This window comes from Yarrowia lipolytica, chromosome 1E (genome assembly GCF_001761485.1).
Source record: "Yarrowia lipolytica chromosome 1E, complete sequence".
NCBI classification, from domain to species: Eukaryota; Fungi; Ascomycota; class Dipodascomycetes; order Dipodascales; genus Yarrowia; species Yarrowia lipolytica.
Genome location: NC_090774.1, coordinates 3,226,417 through 3,247,759, shown reverse-complemented (window position 1 = coordinate 3,247,759; position 21,343 = coordinate 3,226,417). Strand labels below are relative to the sequence as shown.

Here is a 21,343-nt window from a genome sequence, read left to right as displayed (position 1 = left end):
CCGCTAACTTTGCCTTCTTTTCTGTTTTGATCTGTCTATTAGTGTAATCGATATTTTTACATGCGAGTTACTGTAGCTACTGTACTTGTATTTGAAGCAAGAGTAGACTACTTGTAACGGTACGATGCCTAGAAAGCGTACCTACTGTTTTATTCACAACAGTAGACTTGGTGGTAATTCGGGACTGGGGGCTAGCCGTTGTGAGGCAATGATCTGTGTCACTTATGTGTGAATTTAGGGACGCCGCGAAAACCCGTAATTCTACTACAAGTGGACAGTTCAACACAGTAACGTCATCAAGCAATGCTGTAATTGTAAACTATTTTAGGACGCATTTAGAACAGAGCCACTGTCTCATTTTTCGATACGGTAACATATCGGACCCTCATTACTGATTAATGCACACAAACCTACAGAAGGGATTATGAACCCAAAAACAACAGACAATGGATAAGCAAGATAGAGCCTTGGAATGCGGGGCTCAAAATTGAGTCCATTGTCTACAAGTGGACCTTGGGTTCGTGGGGGGCAAGCTGTAAGGCTGTGTGGGGTAAGGTCTAGACGAACGGGTGCACATCCACATGTACAACACGTGCCAACAAGGCCTTATCTTCCACCTCTTTCTAAACGTCATTAATAATATGGCCTCAATTGAATGAAAAGGCCATCAATCAAACCTTTATCGCTCTCCGTCGTTTTTGCCGCTGTGTCTGAAGATCGTGATTGATGAGTCTTGTTGGTTTGAGTTTGGAGTACATCAGAGTTTGGACCCCCAAGAAGCTTATCAGTGAGTCTGAGCTTGTCTGGCGGCTATATGGACATTCGCGTCACGAAGTCATTTTTGGAGGCTCATCATGCCAGGACGTGTAATAGTGGATATGGGATATATGCGTGGGGGAAATGTATGCTTGTTGTCTCATTGGTCACGTGACTATTAATTGGGCACAGGCGGTGGTTATTGCCGACCCCAGCTATCCCAAAAAGGACAGATCATCCAGGTAGGAGTGTTTGAAGAAGTGCGCCCCTCACGCCAAGAGCGATTGGGTAAAACCTGACAGTGATATATGCATGGGAACGCGATAACAATCGTCCAGTAGCGAAGCACATGGATAAAGGACGGCGGCAAAAGGATGCACTGATCCAAGGGGCGGGGGTCGATCTACACATGGCTATAAGTACAAGTCTCTGCAATCGAGAACCTCTCACCCATCACATAATCGCATATCAACACATGAAATTTATTCCAACCATACGTCACGTCGCAGACGACTTGGCTATTGAAGCTGTCACAGATGAACAAGAACTCGTCATAGAGTACAGAGACGAAACCAATCGCCCGTGGTGGAAGTTCTTTGATGAGTATGAGTACAGACAGAACAGCTACGAGAAATCCGGTCATAAGTGGTTCAAGTGGTTCGACGAACGAGATACCAAGGAGGACAAGAAATTGATTCTCAAGCTCGATCTCCTTTTGACATGTTACTCTCTGGCAGTCTACTGGGTCAAGTATCTAGACCAGACCAATGTCAACAATGCTTATGTCAGCGGTATGAGAGAAGACTTGGGTTTCAAGGGTAACGACTTGGTCAATGTACAGGCCATGTACCTGGTGGGAGAGTTGTTTTCCAGCTTCCCTTCATGTTCATGCTTCCCAAAGTGCCGCTAAATATTGTCATTCCTGCCATGGATCTCTGTTGGGGTATCATGACTCTCTTGTGTTGCAAGATCCATTCTGTCGCAGCTCTCAAGGTGATTCGATTTTTTGTTGGAGTTTTCGAGTCTGGATTTGTGCCAACTGCATATTTCCTCATGGGCTCGTGGTACAAGCCATCTGAGGTCGCTCGCCGAGCAGGTTTCTTCTACATGGGCCAGTTTCTTGGTCTGCTGAGTTCGGGTCTACTGGCTAGTGCAGCCCTTGATCTAGATGGAGTTGGAGGATTTGAGGGGTGGAGATGGGTGTTCATCGTGGACGCCATTGCAACTCTTCCACTGGCTGTCATTGGCTTCTTTGTCATTCCAGGAACCCCAGACAAATGTGTTTCGCTGTTTTTGACGGACGATGAAATCCGAAGATGTCGACTAAGAATGAAACCATATGCTACCGAAACTACCGCGGTGGAGAAGAAGAAGTTCTTCTCTTGGGAGCTCTGGAAACCTCTCCTCACTACCTGGCGCATGCCACTACTGGTACTGGTGGCCTGCATATTCTTCAACAACAATAGTGGAACATCTGGTTCTTTCATCCTCTGGCTGAAAAGTCTTACGGACTCGGAAGGAAACCAGAGATACACAAACCAGAAGATTAACCAGTTGTCGTCTGTGGCACCAGGTCTTGGTTTTGTGTACGTCTACTCGGCATCTCTTTTTGCAGACATGTTCAAATGTCGATGGGGAGCCATTGCCATCACCCAGACCCTCAACTTCATAGGCTGCGTGATTCTGGCAGTATGGGACGTGTCGGAAGCTGCAAAGTGGTTTGCCTTCTGTCTACAATACACGTCCTGGTCCATGAGTCCATCCTACTTCGGCTGGGTTAGTGACATTATGAGACACGATCCACAGGCATATGCCATTGTGATTGTGGCCATGAATATGATGGGCCAGTCCACCCAGGCATGGGTGTCTGTTCTGGTTTTCCCCACTGAGGAATCACCTCGATTTACCAAGGGTTTCGCAACTTGTGCTGCCTGTGCCTTCGGTTGCGTTGTTGGAGGTATTGCGGTTCTTTATTTCTACAAGCGAGATGAGAAGCGAATCTGCCACAAGAACGGCATCATTCTAGTTGGCTCCGCCGTGGAGTGTATCGAAGCCGAGAAGGACAACACCACCGACAGGAAGGAGAGTATCAAGGGAGACGACATCAAGGTGGACGATATCAGAGTCTCTGCCTCGTCCGAAAGTGTCAACTATCAGTAATGTATGTTTTGAGTATCTGTTTGAATCTACAATAGTGTGTAACGTAAGTGGTCTCACTGTACACATCTGATCAGCTTTTTTAGCACTTCTCGTATCCGTGTCTTTCTACAGTTGCTCCCACATGCATTTGTTTTTGGGTGTCCGTGCTCTGCTGTTGGTGTGCACGCACCTCAACTCTAAAAGCATTTCTTTTCGGAGAGCCTATTTTTATTCGACTGTGAAACTGTGAGGTGTGTTCCTGGATAAATCCTACACTTGGCCCCCCTAACAAAAGCCATGTTCCGACCAACCCGACTACCCCGAATCCAGCTTCTGAAGCCACTCTTCTCTAGGCGCTTTCTCAGCTACACAATCGCCGAGGCCTACAGCGCGAAGCCCCGGCCACCTCACCAGCAGTCCAAACCTCCGGCTGGAGAAAACAGACCGCCTACCGGAGAAGATGCATTTTTCCATGTTTCGCTGAGCAAGACGGACTCGCCCGATTCATACACATACAGCAACACGGCGTTTGGCGTCACCGACGGCGTGGGCGGCTGGGCAGAAATGGGAGTCAATTCCTCCGATTTCAGCTACTACCTATGCCACGAGAGCTCCAATCTGGCTGTGGAGAAGGCTAAGGAGATCGAGAAGGAGCCTGCATTCGCTGAAAAGCCCCTAGCCTCACTCATTTCCCCCAAACAGCTGCTCACCAACGCCTACAACAAGATTGTCCGGGAAAAGACCGTCAAGGCAGGAGGAAGCACAGCATGCATTGGGGTCGCTGGTCAGGACGGCCAGGTGGCTGTTGCCAACCTCGGAGACTCCGGATTCATGGTTTTCCGTAACGGCAAGCTTGCTGGAGGCTCGAAAGCGCAGACTCATGCCTTCAACACCCCTTACCAGCTGGCTATCATCCCTGATGAACTCAAGCGAAGTGATGAACGACAGGGTCTGCGTCACATTGAGGACACTCCCGCAATGGCCGATCAGTTCTCTTTCACTGCCGAGCCTGGGGATGTCATTGTGCTTGCTACTGACGGTCTCACCGACAACATGAGCGCTCAGGACACCCTCAAGATTGTCAACGAAACCATGCTGGAGCACGGATCGTGGATCAAGGACGACAAGGAGGGCATCAAGTCCAGCGGTGAACACAAGGGTGCCATGGATCTAGCGCGGCGAATCGTGCTAAAGGCCAAGTCGCTAAGCACCAATAAGCAGCATCTTTCTCCGTTTGCCAAGGAGGTGCAGCAGGTGATGAAAGTGCACTACATGGGAGGCAAGCCCGACGATATCACAGTGCTTGTTGTTATTGTCAATGAATAAAAAGACTCTGCCTAAATCAGTCAGGCGGACATTCACATTGCATACGGTATACATAGCTGCAAAAATACATAATTTGGGCATTGGATTATTCAAATGTGTCTATGGTTGTCTACAACTTGGCCTTTTCGTAAGTGGGATAGTCAATGTATCCAACTGGACCGGAGGAGTAGAAAGTCTTTCGATTGTAAGGATTGAGCTTCTCGTCCTTCTCCAGTCGTTCAACGAGATCGGGAGTACTGATGAAGAATCGGCCGAACGCAACCAGAGTAAGGGGGTCAGAAGCCGCAGCCTCGAGAGCAGTTTCTCGAGTGAAACCTCCAGCTCGAACAAGAGGACCCTTCCAGATCTTTCGGAAAGGCTCGTTGGTCTGCCACGCAATATCCTCCCGCTTGGTCTTGGTGCCATTGACTCGGGGCTCAATGAGATGCACGTAGGCTAGCTTCTGGCCATTGTCTGCTCGCTTTTGGAGCTGACGGAAGATGTATTCAAAAGTGGGGAGCGTGTTGACCTGATCAACCTCGACGTCCTGAACGTCGGTCCAGGGGGACAGTCGGATCGCCAGTTTGTCTGAACCGATGGAGGCAGAAATGGCGTCCACGATCTCCAGAGAAAACCGACATCGGTTTTCTATACTTCCTCCGTACTCGTCTGTTCGGTGATTAGAATTCCAGTGAATGAACTGATCGGGCAGATAACCGTTTGCCGAGTGGATTTCAACTCCGTCAGCACCGGCCTTGATTGCATTCTCAGCAGCGGTGGCGTAGTCCTTGATCTTCTGCTTGATCTCAGGCACGGTAAGGGCTCGGATCTTGTCTCCAAACTTGTCTCCCTTCTGAGGGATAGCAGAGGGACCAGTGAAGGGCAGTCCTTCCTTCTCCAGAACCTGCTGGTTGGCAGTTCGGCCGAGATCCCACAGCTGGATGTAGAACTTGCATCCCTTGGCATGGACCGCATCAATCACTTTTTTCCAGCCAGCAATCTGAGCCTCGTTCCACAGACCAGGAACATGGCCTCCAAAGGTCTTCATGCCGCCTGCACCAGGAGAAACGTAGGTTGCCTCAGCAACGAGAAGAGTGCCAGGGGTCTGGGATCGCTGGACGTAGTAGTCCTTCTGAAGATCAGAGGGAACACCTCCCTCATCAGCTCGAAATCGGGTCAATGGAGCCATAACGACCCGGTTGAGCAGGTGAGTGTCTCCCACATTGATGGGACTGAACAGAGCAGGAGCCATTGTGTATTTATAGTCGGTGTTGAGTGTTCTTGACAACTTCAGGCTTCAAGCCCAATTTATATTCCAAAAGCTCTATTACGAGTGTAGCTATAGCTGCAGAGCTTATGCAGTTGCGTCCAATAACCATGTGGGGAAACATGTGTGGGCGGAGTGTGGATACACACATGACCGTTACCATGCAGTATAGAGAGATAGAATGTATTGCTATTGGTTTATTGGTGGTCGACATATAACCGAGTAAGCTAGGTGTGGACGTCATGGGTCTTGTTCATTGCTGTGATCGTCCCAAAGGAAGGATCGGTGTTAACGGCTTATATGCGATACCAAACCTTCGCAATGACGACGACAGATTTCTGGATACGGTAGCTACAGTAATTAACCAGCCACAGTTTGAACCATGTTAGTAAGCCATCTTTCAAACACTCGTCGAGACAATGGTAAACAACCAAGACACAAACATATACACTATCGTACCGTACTCATTTATTCTAATAGTTCTGTATATTTTATTGGCCTCCCAACCCAGCAACCATGGTACAGTAAGAGACCAGGTAAGAGAGGTTACCTGGATCCAGCCATCGAGGCTGGAAACCTTGGGTGACAAACTGATACGCAACATGGGAATCGAAGGTTCTCCGATCTAGCTTACTTCGATCTAGCTGAAGAATACCTTTCCACCCACTATCGACCCAGTTGATGAACCTTTTAACCCGCCGCTGATCCCATGTCTCTGACAAACGCAGGGTCTCTAATGTATGCAGAAACAGGAGTAGTGGGAAGAGCATGGATACCAATAATGTACTCGGGATTCATACCAAAGTACGTTGCATGATCAGCTTTGTGCTCAAACGAAATACCAGGGACCTTGTTCTTAATGTTTCATGGGCTGGTTCCACTTGTTGTCCTTCATGTACCAGTATGTAGGTATTCATGGCACGCTTCATTATAGCCAGCTGAAGATTGGCACGGGCCTCCATTGCCTGGTTACCATTGGCATTACCCCAGAGCTTGATGGCATACACTGAGTGGTAGTCTTTAGAAGAAGACTCTTCATCCTTACCATCAGCACTAAGATGCAGGCCCTTAGCCCACGAGTGACCAGACCACCAGTAGAAAGATCGATGAATAGGAAAGCTCTTACCCTGAGGACTGGGGTTAGCGTAGTCTATCACCAGATTATCGACCCACTGTCTCTCTGAGTGAGCCATTTCCCGTCTCCCAGCTCTCTATCAACTTTGGCGATATAGCAGCGGCATGAACAAAATAACCATAGTGGATATGAAGGTCATTGTAGTAAGTTACCGAAATCAGCGGGGGAGTCCGTACCAAGGCCCGCAGTAGAGACAATGCCCTTCCAGAGGGTGTTGTAAGCAAGTGGATTCTGCTGTCTGTGATTGACGAACACAGTAAATGCGTTCTTCAATCGACCAAGAAGGTCGCGAGCACATGCCTTATCACCAACGACATCGTTCAGAACCACCAGAATCTGAGTAAATCTGTCTAGACCCTTTCTGGAGAAGTACATGGAATCAAGATTGGTCCGAGTGCGGCTTCTCTTGGTTGGCAACATCGGCGATAATCTGCGAACGCGAACATTGGCATCATCGAGGGAGACTTGTAGTTGGGTAGAACTGCCTTTGGGAGATAGCCCACATCTTGAGGCAACGACGGCTCGACCATTGTGAATTTGTCGGTGATGAACCCACGCATCTGGCCCTTGGCAGAAGAATCATGGGTCGCCATGGTCCAAGTAGAGTAGACAGCAGGCAGTCTGTCATGCTCTGGATCTGATGTTCGAGTACAAACATCGATGGTTTGTCCCTTTCGCTAGAGCCGGCATGTTTGAAGTTAATGCTTTAAGATCCACGAAGGCCATCCTGAACAATGTCATCAGTGGCAGAAGTTCCCACAGCATAACTTCCAGCCCAATGCATACGGGAGCTGTAACAAATGACGGCAGCTTGACGAGGTGTGCTCATCGGGGAAACATGCCCAAGGGGTCTGCAGTCGAGATGGATGCGAACAGGTTTCCGTTCACCCATGGCGCGTGGCGTTTTTCCAACTCGTTTGTATCCTGCCCATGCGCTAGTGCACTAACCAACCCAAGAAAGGCCCTGAGAGAATCTCATCTGACTAGCAGAAAGATTTGTTAGTGAGTGTTTCCTTGGAGATCTGTTTTGGCACGTGGACAAACATATGAATGAGGCTCTTGATGGGTTTACACATGGCTTGCTATCAGTAGTATCCAATCAGGGATCTCTTTACTGTAGTGTATCTCCATTGCTCATAATAGGCAACATAAAAAGCTGTCTACAGTATGAGCGCAAACCGTATACGAGAGTGCATCGCTTAAGTTCAACGAGCCATGTCAGACCCAACACATCCAATCCTGGTCATTGGAGTACATCAGTGCTGGGTGGTTGTTAACAGGAAGAGTACTGTACATACATGTAACTGTGCCTTGTGCTGGAGATGTCCCGAACTCTAACGGTGCTAACCATAGAGCAAACGAGGTGATGTTGATATTCAGATACAGTACGAGTACACAGTTCGGTTGTATATCAAAATGGCACATAATTTTTCCTTCCATTATACAATGCAAGTAAGTTGTCATCGTTGAACTTGTTTATCGCAGCTACAAGTACAAGTAGTGTACCGACGCTTGTATCGGTACAGAGTGCAGTGCGTGCACTCATCTTCCGTCACTTTATGTCATGCATGACCCAAATCAAACTTCGTTGCATCGAAATTTCAATCAACTTCAACACACCATTACAATGTTGACTCTTCCCGCGACCCTGTCTACACAAACAATCAACTACCTCGTGGCATCCGGTCTGGTCGGCGCAGGTGTCATTCTTGGACGATACGTCATTCCTCGAGCCACCACTCCTGCTCCCCGAAAGCTAGCTGCACGAAGACTATCTTCATCTTCGATATCCTCTTCCGAGGCCGACTCGTCCGAGGATGAGTTCACAGAGGAAGACATCAAGCAGCTGCAGGCTCACGAGGACAAAGCCCGTGGAGAATTGAAAATGGTGCTGGTGGTGAGAACTGATCTCAAGATGACTAAGGGCAAGATCGCAGCCCAGTGTGCACATGCAGCTCTGGCATGCTACAGACAGTCCTCCGATCTCAAGCCTAAAACCACCCGATCATGGGTCCGATGGGGCCAGGCCAAGGTGGCCCTCCAGGTCAAGTCTGAGGCCGAGCTGTTCGAGCTCAAGCGACAAGCTCTCGAGCGAGGTATCATCGCCTGTGTGATCCGAGACGCTGGCCGAACCCAGATTGCTGCAGGAAGTGCCACTGTTCTAGGTGTCGGCCCTGCTCCCAAGTCTGAGATTGACCGAGTCACTGGTCATCTAAAGTTGCTGTAAGCGACTGAAGTGCTGGGCATATAGACAGCAACTGAACAACGAAACTCATAGATTAATGCATGATTTACTATATACAAATGCTCCCTTATCATCCTTTACCAAACTCCTCTACACCTAAACACACAGGACCAGCTCTCCAGTGTATTTATTAGCGCGCACAACTCCCATGCTGACAAGCCGATCTCCTCGCTCAAGCTGAAGATCTCCAACCTCAACCTCAACCTCCATGTCCAAATCAATGCAATAAGCCCGCGCTCGTGTAGACAGCTTGGTGATAGGATCTCGCTTATAGGTAAGAGCAGGTCGAGTCACAACACACTTGTATGCAAAGTTATTCTGCGTTTCGATCCACAGAATCTTCCAGTATCGTTCAACCAGTTGAGCTGCCCGGTCAGTCAACCGTTGTCGAGGTCGCAGGTACTGTAAGTAGACACTTCGAAGCTGTCCAGCAGAGAGAGGTTGAGGCAGCTCCAGAATCATTCGAGGGGTCTCCTCCTCCAGAACGTCACACACATCGTCCTGGATATCATGCCATCTGTCTGAAAGAGGTGTGTATTCCTCCTTTCCAGCAGGCGCAAGCCAGTCTACTTTGGGTGTTCCTCGAAGAGTTGCTAAGTTCACCACGTCTTCTCCATGTCTTCTCGATGCGCACAGGTTGGCGTATTTGCAATACAGCTGATGCTGATTCACAATGTCCTCCAGGGAGTCGATGGGAGAAGCAATCTGTATAACAGAATCCAGTCCGAGGGACTCATGGGGACCGGGTGTGTCCGAAAAATGTTCCTTTTCGAAATAGAGAGACTGGATCTTTCGATTGAGCGGATGATCCGACTTTTCCGCGTGCAAGGGGTCCTGCTGCTGTCGATACATGACAGCCAGCTTGTTTTCAGACGCGTAGATGGCTCCGAGTCGGTTCATGAGAATGCGAGCCTCGCTCAACACATCCAAGTCCTCGGTAGCATGCAAAATCGAAACCTTTTCATTCCGTGGCGCGATCTGATCGTCTTTCTGGTATTCGACCGAGCTAAGGAAGATTGACTTGGGCAGCTCAGATACTTCTCCAACCTGGTAAGACAAGCTGACGTTCTTGTTAGACTTGGCAAACCCAGGAAGTGCTCCGTGAGATAGTCGGTAGTCGTAATGTTCTTGTAGCAGCTCTGTCAAAGCTCGGCTGGAGTTGTTTGACTCTGTTAGTTCTTCGAACTCGACCGTACCGAAAGATACGAAAAGTAGATCCGGTGTGATGCTCTCAGGGAGCTTGCCATCCTGTAGTCTTACAGTGACCGTCATGACTCGTCGTCTGCCCTCTCCTGTGAGAGCCAGCTCGTCAGCTACAGCTCCTGGAAGCATGTCTAGTCGACCCTCTACTGTATCGAGAGAATAACTTCGCTGGCCGACCACAGATAGCACGCTAGACTTGACTGGAACAGTTTGGGTGACGTCAGGAACATGCAGATGGAGGAATTCTGGCACCCCGTTCTCCACATATATGCCGAAGCCAATGTGACGATCTAGCAGGTATGCCGGGTCTCTCCACTTATGTAGAAATTGGGCTGCGGACACGGATGTGTATGGTTCCCACTCAGTAAACTTTTGACTGCAGTAGTCGAAGAATGTTGAATTTCCGTCTGTTAGCTCGAGCTCCTCGGCTGCCACCGTCGTATCTGCAGGCAGTCTATGTTTTGTAAATGCAATGTCGTTCGGACCAGCGAGGAATACTGATCCTGGACCACTGGGGGTCGTTTCGTTGATTCTTTCCAAGAACTCTCGAACCACATACGGGTCATAGGGGTCTCCATGGCCCTCGTACCTGTCTCGATACCAGCTACCAAGAATCTCAGGAACAACCCACATGAGGTTACGGTGAGGATACTCCACGTAATGTCGAAGGAACACCACTACGGCATCCCAGGTGTCATACGACTGTTTGGCCGTAAATAGTGCCCTGAGAGGCAAATGACGATGCTGAACATGCTCTGTAGATTCCATATATCTCAGAGCAATTGCTGTGAACTCTTTGATTGATCTGGCAGCATTGTCAGGATGGACAACCAGTTCCAGTTTGCTCACGATATCGATAGGTAGAGCCACGTAATTGAGGGGTGACCAGGAGTCATAATCTGCTGTCTGAGCATAGTCACATCTGAAGTAGCGCGGCTGATTGACGACGGCGATATGTGAAGCCAAAGCCGCAGCGGACCAAGAGTATGCATTTATTGCCGGAGAGATCTTGAGAAGGGTCTCGGTTATTTCGTCCAGCCCGACAGACCACGGGATTGCCTGCTTAGCAAAGAGTGAATGGATGGTCGAAAGCTTCCGCATTGCTACACTGTGATAGTAGGAGACCGAATTAAGATAGTTCGACAGAAGTGCGAGTCGCTCCTTCTTGCCTGTCAATTCTGTGAAGCCGTAGAGCCCAAACGTGACGCAATCCACTGGCACTTCTCTGTTGATTCCATCGCTGTCCAGCATCTCCAGGGTGAATGGTTGTCGTGTCGTAACTACTCCCCAGTATGGTATTCCAGCGACAATAGCTTCGACGAAGTCTCCGGCAGCTAGTTGTCGTAATCCGCAGGCCTCTGGTGGCAGATATAGCGGCACTGAGGTTCCGAGATCAGCCCGTTTTTTCTTCTGGGGGTCGAGCTGTGAAAATGCTTGGTCGGTAGCTACTGGATAAAACGTGTGTTGATGTATTTGTCGAGCATGAGATTTTTTAGTTGATAGCATCCCTATTGCGCGTTGGTGGCGCACTCTCTTGACTCGGGGCAGGGTCCCCCAGAGTCGTTTCATGCTGGTTGTGATGGCGATGATGATTTGATTTGATTTAGATTTTGTTCATGCATGTGCAGGGTGAAATATTTGGCATGGGATGAGTGGATGAAGGAAGGGGACAAGAGCGATATTATTGGGTCAAAGAAACTAACACTAGACTATAACGACCAGAGTATTTGATTGAGTGATGTTGTTTTGTTCCCCGTAAAGCGGCCTAGCAAGCTCATGTTGATACATACAATTTCATGCCACCTCCTTCATCAAAGAATATAAGGTTCTGGCAGAACGAGCACCATCAAGAACAAGTCCGTAACTGAAGGCTGCTGCCAAAACGAGTGCACAAACCAACCCAGCGATCAACGACCGGAGGTCACACTAAGAAACAGCTACAAAGACCCACTCTAACCACCAACTACATTCGATCACAACCTGACACGATGCTTGCACCACCAGAATACTTCGGAGTGGTCGAAGACGGTGTGTACCGATGTTCGGCATTGACAACACTCAACTTTGCATTTCTCGAGACTCTGGGTCTCAAGACCATCATATCGCTGAACCCTGATCGACCGCCAAAACACATTCGAGGATTCTGCTCCGAGCAAGACATCAAGCTTGCCCATGTGGGTCTTCGGCCTTGGAGGGCATCCAGCAATGCTCTGGTCCTGTCGGAGGACCTGCTACAGGACTCGTTTGATTACGTTCTCGACAAGACTTCATATCCCATTCTCATTCTGGACTCGACAAACGCCTTTGTGGGCGCATTACGACGAATGCTCAAGTGGAATTACTCCAGTGTGGTGGCCGAATACCGCATCTTCTCGGGCGCAAAGCCGCATTACATGGCCGAGATCTTCCTGGAAATGATCGATATCAAATGTGTGGCATGGGATGGAGAGTGTGCTGTCACGGATGACGAGGAAGATATCAAAAGCAGCAGTGGTGGCCAGTTTCTAGGCCCTTCTTCACCCGAGTTCATGCGTTCACGTATGTACTCGGTCACATCGGTTATGAGCAATATGAACTCCAATCCTGTTCAGACCGTCATCATCAAGGTCCCTGATGAAGAAGTTCTCCCCGAGTGGTTCAAGTTCCAGCGAGACATGTGGCTGGAAGAACAGGCGGATCGAGACAAGATCGAATTCTAGACTAACCATAAATAACTTATTAACACGAGACTGTAACACCATTAGTACATGTACTGTACATACTTGTACTTGCACTTGTACTTGCTGTACATTGTATCGTACAGTGTACATACTGTACACAACACATTAATAACGCATGATGTCTTACATCCTGACACTACTACACCAAATATAAGCTGCTTAATTCAACATGATTTATTAGTACTTAGGCATCAATGAGATTCTCGGTTTCAATAATCTCCTCGGTATCCTTGCCGGCAAACTCGTCGGACTCTCGGTCGTAGAACTCATCGATGATCTTAGGAGAGATTCGGTTGAGCATCTCCTTGGGGTAGATTCGCAGAAGCTCCCATGCAAGGTCAAGGGACTCGAAGATGGATCGGTCCTCGTAGGGGCCCTGGGACACAAACTGCTTCTCAAACTTGTCCAGGAACTCCAGAGACAGTTTGTCTTCGGTAGACAGAGCCTCCTCACCGACAACGGCCTTCATGGCAGCGGCATCCTTACCAATGGCGTACTTGGCGTACAGCTGGTTAGACACATCACCGTGGTCCTTTCTGGTTCGGCCCTCACCAATGGCCGACTTCATGAGACGAGACAGAGAGGGAAGAACGTTGATGGGAGGGTAGATACCTCGGTTGTAGAGCTGTCGGTCGACAGAGATCTGGCCCTCAGTGATGTAACCGGTAAGATCGGGAATAGGATGAGTGATATCATCGTTAGGCATGGTGAGAATGGGCACCTGGGTGATGGAACCGTTTCGGCCCTCGACTCGGCCAGCTCGCTCGTAGATAGTGGACAAATCAGTGTACATGTAACCGGGGTAACCTCGTCGACCGGGCACCTCTTCCCGGGCGGCAGAAACCTCTCGCAGGGCGTCGGCGTACGAAGACATATCGGTAAGAATGGTGAGAACGTGTCGCTCGGTCTGGTAGGCCAGGTACTCGGCGGTGGTGAGGGCCAGTCGGGGAGTAATGATTCGCTCAATGGTGGGGTCATTGGCCAAGTTGAGGAACAGGGAGGTTCGCTCCAGGGCACCGGAGGCCTCGAAATCCTGCTTGAAGAATCGTGAGGTTTCCAGGTTGACACCCATGGCGGCGAAGACGATAGAGAAGTTCTCCTCGTGTCCGTCATGGACATCCTTGGTGGGTCGGACCAGACCGGCCTGTCGACAAATCTGGGCGGCGATTTCGTTGTGTGGCAGACCAGAGGCGGAGAAAATGGGAATCTTCTGGCCACGGGCAATGGAGTTCATGGTGTCGATGGTGGAGATACCAGTGGAAATCATTTCCTCGGGGTAGATTCGAGAGTAGGGGTTGATGGGGGAGCCGTTAATATCGAGGTAGTCTTCGGCAAATACCTTGGGGCCGTTGTCGATAGGTCGGGCGGAACCGTCAAAGACTCGTCCCAGCACATCCTCGGACACGGCAATTTTCAGGTTCTCTCCGGTAAACTCGACCTTCGTCTTCTTGACATCAATACCAGAGGTACCCTCAAAGACCTGGACAATGGCTCGGGAGCCTCGGACTTCCAGTACCTGACCGGCTCGCTCGGAACCGTCAGGAAGAGTCAGGTTGACAATTTCGTTGTAACGGGGGAACTTGACGTTGTCAAGAATGACAAGGGGACCGTTAACACCGCCAACGGTGTTGTAAGAGAGTCGGGGGGTGATTCGGAAGTCCTGAGTCACAGCAGACTTGTTGAGCTCAAAGAGCTCCTTGTCCGTCATTCGTGCAGAAGTCATTGTGTGCAATTGGCCCGTTCTGTTGATGGATGAGATGGGTGGTTGTCGTCGACATGCAGCAACGTGGACGGTAGACGTTACCCTGGGAAGTTAAAGTCATGTGACTTATTTAGCGAGATGGGCTGTGGGGCGATGGAGAGGACGGGAGAAGATGGGAAACGTGGTGGATTAAGAGTAATATGAAGCCTCAAGCTAAATGGATTATCGAGCAAAAAAATTACAAATCTGGCAGTCATTTGCTGGTGTCTATTTCTTCTCTCCTTAGTTAGTCGTCCCTTTTCGCTATCTACACAGTTCGGATTCCTCCCAACCTCCCTCTATACTGTCATCAACCTTGATTGGTGCGAAACCAAACATGAAACCAAGTCACACGATAACGGATTCTGGGTGAATGAATTATAATATTAGAGACGTCTCACAGCTGTTTTATCCCTCTGAAATAGGTTTGTCCACAATATCCCACAGGTACACAAAATCTTCAAACATTGCATGGTTTTTTGTATTCTACTACTACATTTCAGCTACAGAGGCCGGTCACGTGAGTATGCTGTCACAGAGCAGACTCAATCTTTAAAAAAAGTCAGAAAAACTGCGCCGATGGTTTAGTGGTAAAATCCATCGTTGCCATCGATGGGCCCCCGGTTCGATTCCGGGTCGGCGCATTTCGGTTATCGGCCATATTTCCTGGTGAAAATACGGGCTTCCCGTCCGATCAGGCCATAGTTCAAAGCACCAGGAGAGCCTAGTTAGTATTGTAGTGGGAGACCATACGAGAATCCTGGGTGCTGTAATCATTTTTTATAGTCGCCTCATGGCAGTGTATTTTTGGTGTGGAGGCATTGCTCCAGCATACGCCACTTTCCAAGAAATTATGGTGGTGGAGTATGGTGTCCAAATCATTCGGCTACAAACTCTGAGGGTTCACAATGTTTTACACATCAGTTTATTGAGAATATAAATAAGGGAAGACTTAGGCATGGGCACCGGGCATCATAATAGCCTTGGGGATAAGCCACTTGTAAGTGGACTGAGGAGTAGCAACACCTGAGAAACCGTTCCAGCAACCAAGAAGACCAGTGGAGATACAGAATCCACCCCCGGCTTGGAGGAGCTTGGGGTTGTTGTTGAAGTAGCCGGCAGCGAGGAAGATGACAGCCAGATCAAGAGACACAAAGAGAATGAAGAAAGCCACCGTTGATTTTAATGTGCACAGAGTCATGAGAATAGCAAAGATGAACCAGCCCATGAGGAAGATTCCCACAGCCTGCATGAACTCTTCTTCGGTAGCGTAGTATTTCTCGATTCCAATGGGCAGGTTAAGAACGGCCCAGGACCACCAAAAGCAGGCAAAACACATGAAGACGGTAGCAGCAAAGGTGTTCTCTGCGACAATTTCCCAGATTCCAGCAGTGAACTCAACGAGACCTCCACCAAAGATGGCACATCCAACCATGACGTTAGGAGCATGAACTCCTCGAGCGTTGACAAGACACATGCCAAGAATGAAAATGGTAATGGAGAAGGAAAAAAGACCAATGGGGGCAGCATTACCAAACTTTCGAGAGGGCATGGGAGCGGAACCGGGATTAAGAGTACCACCGAAGGCTCGCATGAAGTCCTCCTTGTGGTAACGGTTACCAGCAATATGAATGTATTCGTTGTTATCTCCCGAGGTGTGAACCTGGGCGACCTTCTCCATGTCGTTTAGAGACGAGTGGGACTCTCCTCGTTCCAGATCGATTGGCTGGGACATTGCGTAGGGACTGATCTGAGGGGGGAACTTGTGGGCGGGTGGTGTTGTTAGTTGGCTGACAGAAGTGATTGTCTGACAGGATAGTAGACTGGGAGATATAAGTTATGGACATCACTTCAGCCCTTTATATATTAATCTGGCCGAGGGTAGTGGTGGAGATGTGGGGTAAGTGCATGAACTTCGATGGAGATGCGTTTGTCTTCCTTGTTTGGCCTAGCGCGAGCATTTTTTCTGTTGAGGATCGTGGATCTGAGGATGTTGGAACAGTTTGTGATGCCCGCATAATCAGGGTGATCAGTGGTACCATACACCAATACCATTCGTCCTTCTAGGCACAGCTCTGTGGACTCGCCTATTGCCACGGAGGAGCGGAATGCGTCATGTTGTCGTGCATATAAAACTCTGACTATAGGCGAACGAGTGGAGGAAGCCCACTCTGAGTTTTTTAAGCAGAGTTAAGAATTTATACTCTTAACGGAACTAAAAGAAGGCGTGGCGACTGGTTGAGTGACAGAGAGGTTACTCGGTTTATACCCAATTCGTAACCACACGCCGTCGTGTATGTTAAAGTGGATCTTCCAGCTCTTTGGCAAAGTCGACTTTCCGACTGCCAAGTTGTTTCGGGTGCTTGGCAATCTTGGCGAGCCGCACCCACTTGCATAAATCGTCTTTCCACCCGTCCGGCCTCAAGTGTGAAAAGCCAGAGTAGGGTTTTCAAAAAAAGCTGGGGTAGCGCGGGTCTCGACGCTCCCCTTGTTGCACTGAGACAGGGCTGAGTTTGGTGGAAAAAAACTAAGAACGTCGTGTAAGGCTGACGTGGTATCTGCTGAAATAGCGGCCACTAGGACAGCGAGGCTGATCGCTTCTGTGAACCGTAGTATCATCTTAACTCAGACTAATGGCGAGATACTGCGGCTGTGGTTGAGACCTGCTTATTTGTGGTATTTTACTCTAATCTTGCCTGTGGCGTGTCCTCTATTTCCTCTTACACTATAGTTGCTACATGTACTTTCGAGGTCAAGTTACGACTATGGTAGGACATGTTACAGGTATTGGAGTAGGGCGTTCGGTAACATCGCGGCGAGGCTATTCTTTTCTCTTTGTCTCTAGCTCTTTTCTTACATACCACATGCACAGTTGGTCCTTTATGTTGTGGGGAAAAACGCACGTCAAAATACTAAGCGGCAACTCAAATGCGACTCTTCGGTGTATTACCGGGCAAATAGATATTTATGACAGGCACATAACAGCCGAGTTTGAGGAATGAATAGAGGACCAGAACTCACCCCACTGAGCAGTTATTAACCACCCAAAGATATGTGGGGTGATGGTGCACGACAATGGTCTCTAGCTCGATCAACTACGCTTATGTATAGCTAGCATAGGTCTATTACTTGGCAAACTCGCACTACTTGTAGCTATCTAAAGGAGTGCTGTATTTATTCATGACATACCTTTGCTAAGCAACGAGTGTCATCGCGTCTGATGCTTGGCAGGGACTTGCATTGAATCCATTGCTTGTGCCTCTTGTCTCTTGTCTTTGTGTGGAAGGTGGATCGGAACCTGTTTTATCGACTTTAGTTCCGTCCTCCTCATACCTTCCGAAAAAAGATTATCCCGTCACAGAATGTGACAAACAAGCAAATAGTTAGCGTGGGGGTCGATGATAAGACTAACAAGGGGGGTCTAACCTCATCAGAAGGCGTTAGATGTACTGTCTGCCCGTGTTTACGAGTGTTATCTGGATGTACTCTTCGAACGGTGCCATTTCTACTGGATAATTGCAAGCTATTTACACCAGAAGATTGTTTCTCTTAACATTGCAAGATTACTACAAGTACAAGTACTGACAATTTTGTGGCTACGATAAAGTGTACCTCCTGCCTCGGTAAAAGCACGGAACAGCTTGAATAAGTTAAGAGGGGAAACAAAACATGTCATAAAACGTGGTACTTGTATTCGTATACATGCTATTTACAAATTAATGACGGATTCGTACTGGTTGCCCCTCTCCACTGCCACAATCTCTGTTTTGTTGAGTGGCCAAAATTGGAGGCAACCCCTTGAGGAATATGCTATGCCCCGTTGCGGGAATTTTCTATAGTTGCTAACCATGTGACCATGTGACCATGTGAGTGGAACGGGTGTCGCTCTTATTTCTCCACTTTCTCTCTGTATTTGATTTCTGTCCCTTTGGGTAGCGTCTTCAACAGCTCACTGTGACCCTTACGATCTTCAGGAGCTGGAGGGACAGTAGAATTCTTTGTGAAGCTGAAAATGCTGCTTTGGGCCTTGCCTTTGGCATTCGATTTGCGTTTAGTCGTGGATTTTATCGAAGCGGCTGCAACCGGAGACATCTTTTTGGTTGCAGGTAGCTCAGAATCCAACTCAGAAGTGCGCTTGAAGCCTGCAGATCGAGTGATGGACTGCTTGGCCTTATCCTTCAGCAACTGAGAGGCCGTGGTGAACCCAGAGAAGCCCCCAGGTGGGGTGGCATTAGTCTTGGACTTGCTACCCATCTCATCAATTTCTTCCAGACCCAGCGAACCGAGAAGCATGTTGACAGACTCAGTGGTCCAAGTCGGAGTAGATGTGAGAGCAGACACATTTTCGGTAATGAAAGTACTGGGCTCACCTTCACGCGAGTACGACATGTACAACAGACGCTTGGCACGTGTCAGTGCAACGAAGAAAAGTCGTCTCTCCTCGTCGATATCAGTGTCGGGCATCCGCATGGGAAGATCGCCGTCGAGAAGATTAGGGACGAACACAACTGGCCATTCGAGACCCTTGGCCCTATGGATGGTGGAAATGATAACACCATTCTCTGCGTTACCAGAGTTATCAGCCCGGAGAGCCTGTGCGTTGAGAAACTGTCCTAGGGGTGATAACTGCTCACTGATATCTCCAGATACCTCATTGTCCCACAGATTATTGTCTGCAGCCTCAGTGATGACAGAAAACCGATCAGAGATCTGACCAACTTCAGAAAGACGCTCGTATGCCTTTTCACGAACTCCCATTGTAGTAATGTATTCATCCAGTCCCACTTTGTCCAGAAGATACTCAATAACCTCATCCATGTAATACTCCTTGCTGTTGATAAGGTCCCTGAGATGATCAATATGGTCCATAAACTGTCGAAGACCCTCGAAAGAAGGCTGGGTGATATTTAGCAGACCCTTTCGATGGGCAGCATCGTGTAAAAGATCATACACTGAGTTTGGACCTCCGTAGTTGTCATCTAAATACTGTGAGATCAACATGGCAGTCTTACCTGAGAGCCTTCGACGAGGGTTGTTCATAGCTTCCATAAAAGCCGATCGATCCTCATCTGAGTAAGCACATCGTAGGTAGTTTAACACAATACGAATATGCGATTTGTCCCAAAAATTGGCTCCTCCTTCAGCAAGATAACAGGCCGTGTTACCAGCCACTAGAGCTTCCTCGAACATGGAAGCCTGTCTATTGGTACGACATAGGATTGCAATAGAGCTGAGAGGCAGCCTATTCTTTGTCACCTTTCGCAAGTCCCGAATTGTCTCGGCTACTCCAACTGCTTCCTTATACTTGTTGGCGTACTTGGTTAGCTCGGGAGTGACAGCAAAGTCTGAATGACCCACCAGCTTGCGTGATTGTCCACACCCGCCGTATCGCGATGCGTCTTGTGAAATAACCTCTTCTGCTATAGCCAGGATTGGGTCTGTAGATCTGTAATTTTCTGTCAGAAACACGACCTCTGTGTCTGGGTACATGTCTCTCATCTCCTGAAAGTTCCTTTCTGTAGCAAATCGGAATTTGTAGATACTTTGGTCGGGGTCTCCAATGACTGTGATTGATCTTTGCGGTGTGTGACGAGAGAACAGGTCCACTAGTTCCATCTGGATCTTGTTTGTGTCTTGGAACTCGTCTACCAGGACTGTCTCAACCTCTGAGACCACCTCTGGGTGCTTCCTGATCAGTTCGGCTGTCTTGGTGAGAATGTCGTCGAAATCAATGTGGTTAGACATTTCCAGTTGTTTTTGATAAAGTCGGAGAGCGTCGTCTGAGTCATCCGAAGTCATGTTTACCTTGAGCTCTGAAATGTAACTCTTCATCTTGAACGGCGAGTACAGCGATGAGAATTCAGACTCCGATCCTGATCCTGATTTTGACAACGTGTCTGGTTCCTCCTCATCTGCCTCCGTCTTCTTGCCCTTCTTTTGTTTCTCCATTGTCTTCAGCTGCTTCTGGACCCTCTTCAAATGTGCCACTTGCTGAGCGTCGTCAGCCACTCCAAACTTGGGCCGCAGTCCTACCTTATCCCCATGCTTCTGTAACAGTTTATAACAGATGGAATGAAACGTGCCTGCCTTGACTAGCGAAAAGTTTGTCTTCGAGTCTGCTAGCAGAGCCCCCAGTCGTTCTTTCAGCTCGTCAGCGGCCTTGTTTGTGAAGGTCGTCACCACAATTCCTCGAGCGGGCACACCTTGTTCTAGTAGATGAGCTACTCGGCTCACCAGCGTCTTGGTTTTGCCGGTACCGGGTCCCGCCACGATCTGGAGCACGGCATCCTTGCGAAACGACGCAGCTCGGTATTGGGCCGCGTTGAGGTTTCCACGAATCAGATTAAGCATATCTGACATGTGCCTTGTAGTGTAGCGGTGATGATGCTGGTTTTTTGTGTAGTTATTTGGCCGAATTCCGCTCTGTTGTCTGCCTCAAATTCTTCCTGAAATGTTTAGATCACGACCTACTGTAGATCTAATGACGTGAATTAGGCTCGACGCGCGTCAGTGGCGAACTCACAGGATTGGGGGTTCGTGTAAGCACAAACGATTATCTATCTGTAGCTACTGTACTGAAAGCGAAACAGATCCTGTGTCGGGAATCAATGTTCGTACCTGCAATACCAAGTTTGTCTTCTGGGTACAAGTACAAGTAGTCTTTTAAGCATACTGATTGTGTCTCTGTTTCTAAACAAAATTTACCAACTAATATCGCAATAGTACTTGAGAAATTGTTGAACAAATAATGACAAAAATACGCATATACTGATGAATGTAGACAAAGCATCTGATAAGACGCTTTTTTTTGTGCACTCACTATTTTTGCAGA

The 21,343-nt window shown here is 48.6% G+C and overlaps 10 protein-coding genes, 2 non-coding genes and 2 pseudogenes across 12 annotated transcripts; 7 read left to right on the top strand and 7 right to left on the bottom strand.

Moving 5' to 3' along the window:
* Nucleotides 1–1,231: 1,231 nt before the first annotated feature.
* Nucleotides 1,232–2,916, top strand: YALI1_E32461g (uncharacterized protein; the record flags this gene model as incomplete). The annotated part of the gene is made up of 2 exons (XM_066094393.2): nt 1,232–1,609; nt 1,630–2,916. 2 exons carry the CDS (start codon nt 1,232–1,234, stop codon nt 2,914–2,916), a joined length of 1,665 nt encoding a protein of 554 aa, XP_065950465.2.
* Nucleotides 2,917–3,192: 276 nt separating this feature from the next.
* Nucleotides 3,193–4,221, top strand: YALI1_E32445g (uncharacterized protein; the record flags this gene model as incomplete). Its single annotated transcript, XM_504472.1, has 1 exon — nt 3,193–4,221. The coding sequence occupies one exon, from the start codon at nt 3,193–3,195 to the stop codon at nt 4,219–4,221; it is 1,029 nt and encodes a 342-aa protein (XP_504472.1).
* Nucleotides 4,222–4,330: 109 nt separating this feature from the next.
* YALI1_E32423g (uncharacterized protein) lies at nt 4,331–5,452 on the bottom strand (the record flags this gene model as incomplete). The annotated part of the gene is made up of 1 exon (XM_504471.1): nt 4,331–5,452. One exon carries the CDS (start codon nt 5,450–5,452, stop codon nt 4,331–4,333), a length of 1,122 nt encoding a protein of 373 aa, XP_504471.1.
* Nucleotides 5,453–6,261: 809 nt separating this feature from the next.
* YALI1_E32411g (uncharacterized protein) lies at nt 6,262–6,660 on the bottom strand (the record flags this gene model as incomplete). The annotated part of the gene is made up of 1 exon (XM_068283139.1): nt 6,262–6,660. One exon carries the CDS (start codon nt 6,658–6,660, stop codon nt 6,262–6,264), a length of 399 nt encoding a protein of 132 aa, XP_068139240.1.
* A 648-nt stretch (nt 6,661–7,308) lies between these two features.
* On the bottom strand, nt 7,309–7,494 carry YALI1_E32402g (Compare to YALI0E27434g, Misc non-coding, no similarity possibly noncoding; annotated as a pseudogene).
* A 672-nt stretch (nt 7,495–8,166) lies between these two features.
* Nucleotides 8,167–8,829, top strand: YALI1_E32396g (uncharacterized protein; the record flags this gene model as incomplete). Its single annotated transcript, XM_504466.2, has 1 exon — nt 8,167–8,829. The coding sequence occupies one exon, from the start codon at nt 8,167–8,169 to the stop codon at nt 8,827–8,829; it is 663 nt and encodes a 220-aa protein (XP_504466.2).
* Nucleotides 8,830–8,943: 114 nt separating this feature from the next.
* YALI1_E32361g (uncharacterized protein) lies at nt 8,944–11,619 on the bottom strand (the record flags this gene model as incomplete). Its single annotated transcript, XM_504465.3, has 1 exon — nt 8,944–11,619. The coding sequence occupies one exon, from the start codon at nt 11,617–11,619 to the stop codon at nt 8,944–8,946; it is 2,676 nt and encodes an 891-aa protein (XP_504465.3).
* Nucleotides 11,620–12,038: 419 nt separating this feature from the next.
* Nucleotides 12,039–12,749, top strand: YALI1_E32357g (uncharacterized protein; the record flags this gene model as incomplete). The annotated part of the gene is made up of 1 exon (XM_504464.1): nt 12,039–12,749. One exon carries the CDS (start codon nt 12,039–12,041, stop codon nt 12,747–12,749), a length of 711 nt encoding a protein of 236 aa, XP_504464.1.
* Nucleotides 12,750–12,954: 205 nt separating this feature from the next.
* On the bottom strand, nt 12,955–14,493 carry YALI1_E32332g (uncharacterized protein; the record flags this gene model as incomplete). Its single annotated transcript, XM_504463.3, has 1 exon — nt 12,955–14,493. One exon carries the CDS (start codon nt 14,491–14,493, stop codon nt 12,955–12,957), a length of 1,539 nt encoding a protein of 512 aa, XP_504463.1.
* A 591-nt stretch (nt 14,494–15,084) lies between these two features.
* YALI1_E32327r lies at nt 15,085–15,155 on the top strand. Its single transcript has one exon. It is a non-coding gene; the product is annotated as a tRNA-Gly (tRNA).
* Nucleotides 15,156–15,159: 4 nt separating this feature from the next.
* YALI1_E32326r lies at nt 15,160–15,286 on the top strand. The gene has a single exon (XR_002432144.3). It is a non-coding gene; the product is annotated as a 5S ribosomal RNA (ribosomal RNA).
* An 18-nt stretch (nt 15,287–15,304) lies between these two features.
* YALI1_E32324g (Compare to YALI0E27313g, Misc non-coding, no similarity) lies at nt 15,305–15,451 on the top strand (annotated as a pseudogene).
* A 12-nt stretch (nt 15,452–15,463) lies between these two features.
* YALI1_E32315g (uncharacterized protein) lies at nt 15,464–16,246 on the bottom strand (the record flags this gene model as incomplete). Its single annotated transcript, XM_504461.3, has 1 exon — nt 15,464–16,246. The coding sequence occupies one exon, from the start codon at nt 16,244–16,246 to the stop codon at nt 15,464–15,466; it is 783 nt and encodes a 260-aa protein (XP_504461.1).
* A 2,153-nt stretch (nt 16,247–18,399) lies between these two features.
* On the bottom strand, nt 18,400–20,871 carry YALI1_E32269g (uncharacterized protein; the record flags this gene model as incomplete). The annotated part of the gene is made up of 1 exon (XM_504460.2): nt 18,400–20,871. One exon carries the CDS (start codon nt 20,869–20,871, stop codon nt 18,400–18,402), a length of 2,472 nt encoding a protein of 823 aa, XP_504460.2.
* Between the last annotated feature and the right edge of the window lie 472 nt (nt 20,872–21,343).